Source organism: Neolamprologus multifasciatus, chromosome 15 (genome assembly GCF_963576455.1).
Source record: "Neolamprologus multifasciatus chromosome 15, fNeoMul1.2, whole genome shotgun sequence".
Classification (NCBI taxonomy): domain Eukaryota; kingdom Metazoa; phylum Chordata; class Actinopteri; order Cichliformes; family Cichlidae; genus Neolamprologus; species Neolamprologus multifasciatus.
Window position 1 is genome coordinate 29507962 of NC_140453.1, and position 10297 is coordinate 29518258.

At 42.3% G+C, this 10297-nt stretch overlaps 2 protein-coding genes across 2 annotated transcripts; one reads left to right on the forward strand and one right to left on the reverse strand.

Annotated features, from left to right (window-relative positions):
• Positions 1–33: 33 nt before the first annotated feature.
• LOC146502390 (T-lymphocyte activation antigen CD80-like) lies at positions 34–4669 on the forward strand. The gene is made up of 5 exons (XM_085132269.1): positions 34–738; positions 814–1137; positions 1864–2142; positions 2612–2782; positions 3910–4669. The coding sequence occupies exons 1-5, from the start codon at positions 585–587 to the stop codon at positions 3981–3983; spliced, it is 1002 nt and encodes a 333-aa protein (XP_084988395.1). The 5' UTR covers positions 34–584; the 3' UTR covers positions 3984–4669.
• On the reverse strand, positions 4156–10166 carry nit2 (nitrilase family, member 2). The gene is made up of 10 exons (XM_085132273.1): positions 10035–10166; positions 9807–9925; positions 9308–9428; positions 7577–7665; positions 7408–7501; positions 7259–7333; positions 7101–7179; positions 6773–6871; positions 4980–5035; positions 4156–4706 (listed from the first exon to the last, which is right to left on the reverse strand). Exons 1-10 carry the CDS (start codon positions 10060–10062, stop codon positions 4606–4608), a joined length of 861 nt encoding a protein of 286 aa, XP_084988399.1. The 5' UTR covers positions 10063–10166; the 3' UTR covers positions 4156–4605.
• Positions 10167–10297: the final 131 nt, after the last annotated feature.

Below are 10297 nucleotides of genomic sequence, written 5' to 3' on the forward strand. Positions count from 1 at the left end.
ACGTTAAATTAGCAGAAAATGAAAGTAAACTACAAGTACCTTAAAACCGAGTACAGTACTTAAGTAATGACTACTTTTACTTTTACGATACTCTCCGTTTCGCGATCAGGTGAAAAAATGAAACACAAACTCGTTTAGTTTCCTCTGGATGAAACAAACGTAACCGCAATAACAGGAAGTTTGATTGTAGCTTCTTCTCCAGATGCTGTCGAGTCACAGAGTCAGATGTCATCACGTTTCGTGTCGTGTGTTTGGGTGTGTGTTACCTGACATGAAGTGAACTGGTCGCACTAATTTCCGCTCAATGAAGAAACTGCTGACAGAAACTAACCGTCCTCGAGTTTTATGCTTGATTTTTTATTTTTCTACTTTATGTTTTATTTTTAAATCCTTCAGCGGTATTTTTGCACGTTTTTAACGTGAAAAGAAAAGACGCAAGAAAGAGAGAGAGACAGAGAGGGAGCGCGAGCAGGTATGGCACAACAGGCCGCCGCATGACTGACATTAATGAGGTCGGAGGAGTACTCGGGGTTGGAACGAGCAGAGGACGAGGAAGTGAAGTTTGACATTTGAATTACGCAGAAATGAGCGAGTTTTGCTTTTTCAAGCTGAAGAGAAAAACGTCTGTTGATCGATTTTCTAGTTTTTGTGCGCAAATGCGCCCAAATCCGGAGACGCCGGTGGCACTTTTACGCGCAGGACTTCTGTTGAGTTTATTTCGTTTGTGCGCCTGTTTGGGTAAGATGCCTGACTGTCTGCAGATCACACGGTGACATAATGACAGTAAATAGCGTGTCTCCTCTTTGTGTGCAGATGACAGTTGTTTTCTGGGGATCGTGGGACGGCCAGTGTCTCTGCCTTGCGCTCTCCCTGAGTTAGTCAACTCCGAGAATGTCACCATTGAGTGGATGAGAGACAGTGAGTTGGTACTCAGGTCGGTATGGAAGCCCGATGGAAGTGTGGAGACATGGAGCAATAACAGAGTCGCAGTCCCAGCTGACGCTCCTCTGACTGGAAACGTGTCTTTAAACCTGCCAGCCTTTCGTCCCGTTGAAGACCGAACATCTTACAGCCTTTTCATGGTGTTAGGGAAGAATCAGAGCGCCAGGCTGTGCACCGCATGCCTCAGGACAGCAGGTAAGTCCCGCGCGATTCAGGGGGAAGCAGAAGAAGGATATTTAGAAGTCCAGTCTCTGGTGGTTGGTGGCAGCCATGGCTGTAAAATTTGTCGGAGTATCGAATGAGGACATGTTTTTTAAGCACGAGACACTTAATTTTTTGTATTTTAAGGATTTTTTAATTAACAAAATTGAACGTTTTCCACATCTGTTTGTGACAAAGTCTCTGTATTCATGTACAGACACAACATTCAGGTTCCAGTTTAATATGCGTTATAGTACAGTGAGTGCATGTTTTCTTTTAACTTTGCACCAACAGTTACAGACATTATTTATTCTTCTTCCCTCTTTGCCTGAGTCCAGATGGGAGTCAGAGTTTCTGAATTACGTCGGATATAAGGTCACGTTTGTCTCTTGTTTACATCACTGGTAGATGATCTTATCATATAAACACCTGAATTGTAACAGTTCAGATGTGTTTCAGCAAAACTCCTGCACATTTGTAACACGCCACACGTGTCTGTAATGATTTGTAGGTACCATATGTAGTTAGAAGACTAGAAAAAAACAAACAACTGCTGCATGAAAACATTCACGATCATATTGTGGGAGTGTTGGAGGCATTGTTTCCATGATGAGTAATGTCTTAATGCTTTCTCTAATTCCTCAGCTTCTTTCATGTAATTACTGGAGGAAAAGAGATTCTAAATATTACTAAATATAGAATCAACACATATGTTTGCAGCCAGTTTCAGCACCCCAAAGTTGGAGAAGGAAGAGGCAGTGCAGGGCGATGAGAAGGTCTTCCTGTGTCACTCCACTGGAGGTTATCCCACACCTGCAGTGTACTGGCTCATCAACGACAGCGAGGAGCCCCCCGCAGGGTCGGTGAGGACTCAGATGACATCACTCCCAGACGATCTCTACAACATCACCAGCCACTTGACCCTCAACATGTCCGACGACTCCGTTGTGTCGTGCATCATTGATAACCAATCTATGAACCAAACCGTGATGTCAACCTGTAAGTGCAGTCATTAGTGTTCAGACACAGCAGATTCTCCTTATCTGTGAAACTCATAGCAAATTCTGCTATCAGCTGGTTCCCTATACTGGGTAATGTCACCTGTCTGACTGGTTTGATATTAGTTAACAAACCAGTCCAGTTTTTATCATCTTTGAATGTTTGAAAGCTCTAGTTTAACATGTAAAGACAGACAGTTTTGTTTTTTTAATCTTATCACTTTTGGATCAATCAGTTAATCAATCAGTCAAAAATTTTAAAAGTCACCTTGGTGATGTACATCTTTTAAATACAGTCTATGGATTTGGACTCTGGATTTTAAATCTTCTTCTTTAGTGTTTTTTTATTGCAGGTTTTTTTTTGGAGTCAAATGTTTGTTTGTTTATTCATTTATTTATTTATTGACACTTTATTTATTGGCCTTGGCTCTATGGCACACTGATATTGTTTTTTCCTGATGATTGCTCAGATGGAGTGGAGGTCAGGCCTGTGACGACTCGAGCATCGTCGGCCATGTGGATGTACAGCACAGGTCTGTGTGTGGTAGTTGGGATCATGGTGATAGCTGGAGTGGCGTATCAGATCCACCTGGACAAAATAAGCAAGAGGAAGAAGGAAGAGCACAAACAACAACAGAGAGGTAAGCAGATCAATGTGTTTGTTTATCAGTGAATTTAATAGAAAATAGTGCAAATAGTTAAATCAAATATTTGCAGCCTTTGCCTTCAGACTGGAACCAGTGGAGCTTTTTTATTGGTGAACTTTATGGAGAAATTATGGAAATTCTGTTTTAACTACTGGGAAAAATGCCCTGATAAGAGGCTCTTAGTTTCTATTTTTATACGAGTCTGGATGAACGTTTGAGCATGCTGTCATGCTGCAAAGCAAATCTGTGCCTCCTTTAATAAAGCTGTAAGACGTGTGCCTGAGATCACAACATTAGGAACGTCTTCTGTGAGACGTCACACAGCTGGATGTAGAAAATCACATCCAGTTTATTTAATTATACATAAACTCAATGTGCTTAATGATAAACACATAAAAACCTGTGAAGGTTTAAAATACCTTAAGGCAGTGAAAACTTCAAAATAAAGCTTTACAGAAAAACTACAGTGTTGAGGGCGGCACAGTGATGCGGTGATTAGCACCTGATAGCAAGAAGGTCGTGGGTTAAAATCCCACCTGGGGCCTTCGTTTGTGGAGTTCATGTGTGGGTTCTCTCAGAGTACTCTGGCTTCCAGTCCAAAGACATGATGGGATCAGGTTAACTGGTGATCCTAAACTGGCCGTCTGTGTGTTCCCTGCCTTTCACCCTGTCAGCTGGGATTGGCTCCAGCCCTCCGTGACCCTGATTGGATAACAGAAAGAAAACGGATGAATGAGTGATGAGCTGCTGAATGTCAGCCTGTTGAACACTAAAGGTTTTGAGTGTTGATCTGAGGGCATCTCGCTGTACTGGGGGCCAAACCATTGAGAGTTTTATGAACTATTAAAAGGATTTTTAAAGGGAAGTTTATACTGTGGTGGGAGCCAATGAAGTGTCTGTACTGGAGCAAAATACAATGTGAAAGAGCTCATTGTTAAGCTGATGATTTGGAGACCCTGGAGCAGTCTGAGCTTTTCCCTCAGCAATCACTTGTACGTAAGCTGACCTCACTGTATAAAACCTGTTTAATATGAACATCCACCATTTTTAAAAGTATTTATATGACACAAAACAAGAGAAAGTATAACAGAGCTGTCAGGTTGTTTATTTGTCACCATCAGGATACAAAAGACAGCATCAATTCAGGTTGGAAGACGAGCTGATGAACCAGGAACAACGGGAGACGGATGTTTGAGTCCTGACGGTCACTTAAAAACAGAAGCCACAGAGCAGTGATGTGTAAATATGTTTGTTGTAATTATCATTTAAATATAGTTTTTAAAATACTGTACAAGAACAATTCTTGGTGGTTGTTTTATGTTTAGTTTTTGTTTTTTGCGAGAACCTATTTGAAGATTTAATAAAGACTTCCAAAATGACACGAAGCCCTCTTTTACTTCATAGATCTATAAAAGTGTACGAGAGGTGAACTCATGTTTATTTTACAGTAAAAGAAAGCTTGGATTTCAGGTTTGTTTGTTTTTTATTCTTGAGCACTGATTCAGAAACAAAGAAAACTCTGAAAACAAACAAGCGTAACCAGAAATGATAAATGAGTCACTGCTCATCAAAAAGATTTTAACTAGATCTGGATACAAAAGTCACAGCTTTTAATGCAACGTTTTTTCATTCAAGTAATCTTAAAACAGCCAATCAGCGACTGTCCAGCTGATTCTTGTGTCTTCCTCCTCTGCTGGACCGTGAGACAGCGAGCTGCTGCTTCCTGCTTCTCTCTTCTATCTACTTTAACAAGAATCACGTGGATGAGAACAGGATCCTTTTTGCTCGATTTGAAGAGCTGGACCCGAGTTCAGAGTTCAGCTCGAGCCTTCCTGCACTGACGTCACCGCGTAGAGGTCGTCCCGACGCTGAGATGTGATCGGGATCTGCTGCCGGATGTCGGCCAAATACTGCAGGTCTGAAAACACGCGACACGTTTAGAGAGAAGACACAATAACAGCAACGCCAGAGTAAATACGAGCACTCTGCAGTAACTGCTGCTGAAACGTTTTCTGTTTTACATGGTCAGGTCTTCATTTTTATTATTATTCTGTAGAGAAAATCATTAAAGCAGGAAACTAAAACCTCTCAGAGCAGAAATTCATTTTTCCACTTTCCTCACCAGCTGATCAAAGATTACATAACTGTAAATGACTTTCACAGAGACGAGCAGACTTCTGCTTTTCCTCACCGATGTCGGCATAAATAACGGCTTCCTCTGCTCCAGCCTTGGACACGACTTCCCCCCTGCAACAACAGAATTATTCACAAGTCTGAAACGCTCCTTTAAACTTCCTCACAGTTGATATTTTCTTATTTCATTTTTACAAAAAAGTATTGAATAATTTATTCTAGGTGATAACAGCTAGTTGTTGTTTTTATTTTGCATTCACATAGATTCCCTGCAGGAAACACATTAAAACTTTAAATGCTGATGCACAGTTAAGCTTTAAGTTTCATCTGTTTTGTACGGTCATGGCGTGAGCAGGCAGGCAGGGACGTGTCGCTGGACACTTTTCAACTGACGACATTTTCAGAGTTGATGAGCAACTCTTCAGACCTCTCGGTGACACTCACGCGACGTCAGCAGCTGATGCCTGTAGAACAGGTTAAGATAACAAACTGCTCCCAGCACACAGCCTCCGCTTAAAGAAACACGTCTGTTCCTCAGACAAACAAAACCCACACATGACAGCAGAGGAGCTGCAGGAAGGTTCAGGTAACACGACGGGGTGGAGTCATCAGAAAGAAACAAAACACCTGGAAAAGCCGAAATTCCCAGATGAACTTTAAACCTTGGATTCAATATTTAAATTGCAAAAAAAGAGCTATTAGAATAATAAATAAAGTTGGATATAGGGAGTCCACCAACCAGTTTTTTGTAGGATCATCTATGTTAAAATTCATGGACATTATATATTCGAAAACTTTAGAAATGATATATCGTGTGATGACAAAGAATGCTCCAATTTGTATTTTAAGTATGTTTCAACTAAGAGATGGAAAATATGATTTGAGGGTCTTATAAGTTTGAAATGCCTAAAGTGAGAATGTTAAGTATAGATGTGTCAGTTTTGGGAGTGAAATTATGGGATGGACTTAATGAACTGAAGATGTGTTTTTCTTTGTCATTCTTCAGGAAGATTTTAAAAATTAGTATTATACAAGGTTATAGAAATTTGGTTTGTTAAATATTTTTTGTGTTGATTTAATTTCTTGATTGATCATTGATTTCTTTTCAAACTGTTATACAACTTATTTATCAATGTATTTATTTTCTTGGTTAAGGATTTGATTATTTCTATGGGGGTAAGGGAGAGGATGAGTATAAGCCACAAGGCTTCAGCCTATTCCTTTTTCAGTTACTGTTTGAGTACTTTTATGTAAAATTATAATCTGTTGTTGTTGTTGACTGAAATAAAATTTTCAATTCAATTAATTCAAAGCTCTTTGGTCGCGCCTGCCAGCGTGAAATATTCCCTCAGGCTGTTTGTGTGGCAGCCCAGATCCAAACCAAAAACCCACTGTGGGCTATTTAACAGCCCAGATCCAAACCAAAAACCCACTGTGGGCTATTTAACCTGCCTCCTGTTACCTGAGTCACACGTTACATGGCGTGCACGGCATCCGAACAATAAACGGCTCAGAACGTGTAGAATTGCAGGAGGAGTGGAGACGAAGCGTAGGAAGGCTTCACTGGATTTAAACCTTGTGACAAAGTTTTTAAAGCTCATGAGATACAAAGTTACAATAAATTTACGTCTGAAAAAAGCTGCTTTTCAAGTTAGTCTACTGGTCCTACTGGAGCTCCTCAGCTCAACCAGAGACAGCGTGAGATAAACTCTGATAACAGCTCGCTGATGCTACATCTGTACGCCACCCTAACTGCTCCACATGGTTAAAACCCTGAATTCTTCTACTTTTACTGCCTCAAGTTGTCCCTCTGAAAACTTTAACCGCCTTATCACGCCCTTATTTTCTTACCACGGGTTCACGACGGTGCTGTGACCCCAGGCCACGTAGGAGGCAGCTTCATCTCTGGCAGGTGATGCTGTGGCCACATACACCTGATTATCAAGCGCCCTGCATAAAGACACATTAAAATGATTCATGCAGATTTAAACAGCAGCAGATGTCAGTTTGTAGTCACTGAGCTCTCTTCATGCTGCGTTTATTATTCAGCTTGTGTTCATTCAGGCGTTCGTTTGCCTTATAAGTAACATGTCAGATCAGACATGGCTGAAAGATGACTCTAACATGTCTGCAGCAATTTATTCTTTTGGGACTGACTGACTATGACCCTCAGTCTGACCTCCCCCTCTGCAGGAGCTCCCAGTGGGCGGGGCCTGTGGTCATGTTGAAGGCTCCGGGGTAAACCAGCAGCTGACAGCCTGAGGACAAAAGCGCAGTCCAATCAGCTGTGGTACATCACAGGAAAACAAAATCTAAGCACTCCTTTCAGACGCTCACCCTTCCTGCTGTAGAGCTGGGCGAGCTCCGCAAACCTGATGTCATAGCAGATCCCAACGCCCACTTTGCAGAACGCTGCAGGAAGAACACATCAGATCAACGTATACTCATCCAGACTGCGAGGCAGAAAGTCTGCGACTGTCGCTCACGTGTGTCAAACAGCGATAAACTGTTCCCCGGGCTCAGCGTCTCAGATTCCTGGAAGCGGATTTTTCCGGGAACGTCGATGTCAAACAAGTGAATCTTAGAGGAGGAAAGAAAAAAGATGAAGAGGATTCATCTCTGCAACTGACCACACTGTATACGACCCACACATACCTTCCTGTGTTTAAGAATCATCTCTCCATCAGGGCCAAACACTGTACAGGTGTTGTACAACTTCCCACCATCCTCCTCGGGAATGGATCCTGTGGATGATGACGAGTCTTAAGAGCTTAAAAACTCAAGAGGTCTCAATGAAAAGGCTCTTGGACGAGAGAGACGTCATCACAAACATAAAGAAGGTTCAGTTAAGAGCACAATGACCTGGACAACCGGAAACCTACATCGACATAACGAAAAGTAGTTTGAACTGAACTTGGATTTAAAGTTATCCCAATCTTCTTAAACGACGACCACACTTGGGTGGCAAGTGGTCCTGTTACGATCATCACTATCTCCATGTGTTTATCCTTGGACTCTGACTGAGACACAACAACCAAAGACTCCTTAAAATAAATCTTTGGGAGAATTCTGTAAAACTTCGTCACTTCCTGGACTTTGCACCCAACATAACGATGGAGAAAACTTTCAACTCAATGCTTAAAAAAAAAACAGGACTTCAACAGGTCAGATCGCCTATTTTTATACTGTCCGTGGTGAAGCCCATCAGTCCAGCCTCTGCCTGAGACCAGCGCCTCTCCTCTCCTTTCTTCTGATTGGCCACCTCTTGGAAACAGAAGGTTTGGGGCGATCGTGGCTCAAGAGTTGGGAGTTCGCCTTGTAATCGGAAGGTTGCCGGTTTGAGCCCCGGCTCGGACAGTCTCGGTCATTGTGTCCTTGGGCAAGACACTTCACCTACCGCCTACTGGTGTTGGCCAGAAGGGCCGATGGCGCGATATGGCAGCCTCGCTTCTGTCAGTCTGCCCCAGGGCAGCTGTGGCTACAACTGTGGCTTGCCTCCACCAGTGAGTGAATGGGAGGATGACTGGACGTGTAAAGCGCTTTGGGGTCCCTAGGCGGGACTAGTAAAAGCGCTGTACAAATACAGGCCATTTATTTGAACAGCAGATATCCCTCTTTGTGACATCGTCCTCATCCAAGAGTTTAAAAAAGTCTTAAACCTGAGATTTTATCTCATAGGGATTACCTGCACATACACCGACATTGTGAAACGAAACCTTGAGCTTGTTTAGTGTGATGATCTGTTAAAAAGGTTTCTGAGGGAACACTTAGAGCATAGGTGTCAAACTCTGGCCCGCAGCCTAATTACATTTGACCCGCGAAGCCATACCAAATTACTATCAGAGCTGGCCTACTGGTATTATACAGCTAATATAGATATTGTTTAGTATTAAGCTTTGCTTGTTCCATATTCAGTTTTTCAGCAAAACTTGTTTGAGTCCATAAGAAAAGATTCATTCTTATATCTAGAAGAAGATTTTTTTTTTCAATAAATATTAACGTTAGCCCGCGACTTTGTTCCAGTTTTGAATTTTGGCCCACTGTGTGTTTGAGTTTGACACCCCTGACTTAGAGGATAAAACACGGTAACGTGCAAGCAGCAGACCAGCTGTTTCCCAGAAGTTAAACATTCAAAGTCACTATTTTCCCAACAGTTTACCCAGAAACAGATTACATTTTCCACGTCGTCTTGACAACCCACAGCAGGAAACACAGTGGAGTTATATATTAACTCTACTATGGTGAGCTTTTAACTCTGAGGATCTAACACCACAGCGTGATACACACAACTCTTACTGAACTACACGAAGCATCATCAGCTCCTTTACAGTAACATCATTAGAAGTGAACTTTAATGTACTCTATCAGATTTAAATGCTTTCCCACCTCCCACCAGATACACCTCGTTCTCCTTTGCTGCCTCCGACAGCACCTGGGTGGATTCTCCTGGGATGTTCTCGGCATATCTGGAGAAGAAGCTGGTCCCATATGGAGAATTGAAGCATTCCTGTGTTAACGACAAGGAGATCATAAGCTCATAGGGCAAATCTGAGCAGTCCAAAAAGGCAGGTCATCTGACGGTCCTGTCCTGGGAACTTTTTAGAAATATTTCATTCCTGCACTAACGGATGTCCAGAAAAGGGAACAAACAGTTCATAAAAACACAAAGACGACACCGCGTTAATGTTAAAGCGCCGTTCTCTCAGAGGACTTTTAAATAAAATCGATTTTATTTAAAAGTCCTCTGAGCTCTGAGCTACAGCTCAATTTGAGCCTCTCCGGACACTGGCTTGTTTAGTTGGTTGTATTTTAAAATAAGCACTTCAGACTGCTGACAAGCAGCCGTGAGGACCCCCTTCCTCCTCCTCCTCCTCCTCCTGCTCACCGGTAGCAGCACCACTTTGCTGCCCTGTCCTGCAGCCTCCCTCACCAGCCTCCGGGCTCTGCTCAGGTTGTCTGCTTTGACGCTGCTCACCTGCAGCTGGACCACCGCCAGACGGAACTCTGGGGAAACAAACACGGAGCTTCAGCGAGTGACGGAGAGCCGCAGGCTTCAAAACCGCGCTCAGAGATTTAACATTAAACTGCGAAACACGGAGAACTCTGTACTTACTGGACATGACTTTGGCTAAAGTAGACATGTACACACAGAACTATCTGCTCACTTCACCTCTCCACAGTCCGGGTCATGTGATTCCGGGTGGCGGATTGGTTTTCAAAATAAGAGACCTTCTTGATTTAACAAAAAAAATAAAAAAAAATAAAGAGTACTAAAAAAATATTATTGACTGTTTTGAAATTGAAAGCGTTACTTTTAGGTGACTTGACGATATAAATTTAAGCTTATGAAAAACTGAGGTCGTTAAATGTGAAGAT

Excerpts from the sequence above, each read along its gene's own strand:
- LOC146502390 (XM_085132269.1), top strand. The coding sequence starts at position 585 with ATGAGCGAGTTTTGCTTTTTCAAGCTGAAGAGAAAAACGTCTGTTGAT. Across the intron at positions 1,138-1,863 it reads CGCATGCCTCAGGACAGCAG|CCAGTTTCAGCACCCCAAAG; the intron begins GTAAGTCCCGCG and ends ATATGTTTGCAG. Across the intron at positions 2,783-3,909 it reads GCACAAACAACAACAGAGAG|GATACAAAAGACAGCATCAA; the intron begins GTAAGCAGATCA and ends TGTCACCATCAG.
- nit2 (XM_085132273.1), bottom strand. The coding sequence starts at position 10,062 with ATGTCTACTTTAGCCAAAGTCATGTCCA. Across the intron at positions 7,666-9,307 it reads CGAGGTGTATCTGGTGGGAG|GATCCATTCCCGAGGAGGAT; the intron begins GTGGGAAAGCAT and ends CATCATCCACAG. Across the intron at positions 4,707-4,979 it reads CGTTATTTATGCCGACATCG|ACCTGCAGTATTTGGCCGAC; the intron begins GTGAGGAAAAGC and ends GCGTGTTTTCAG.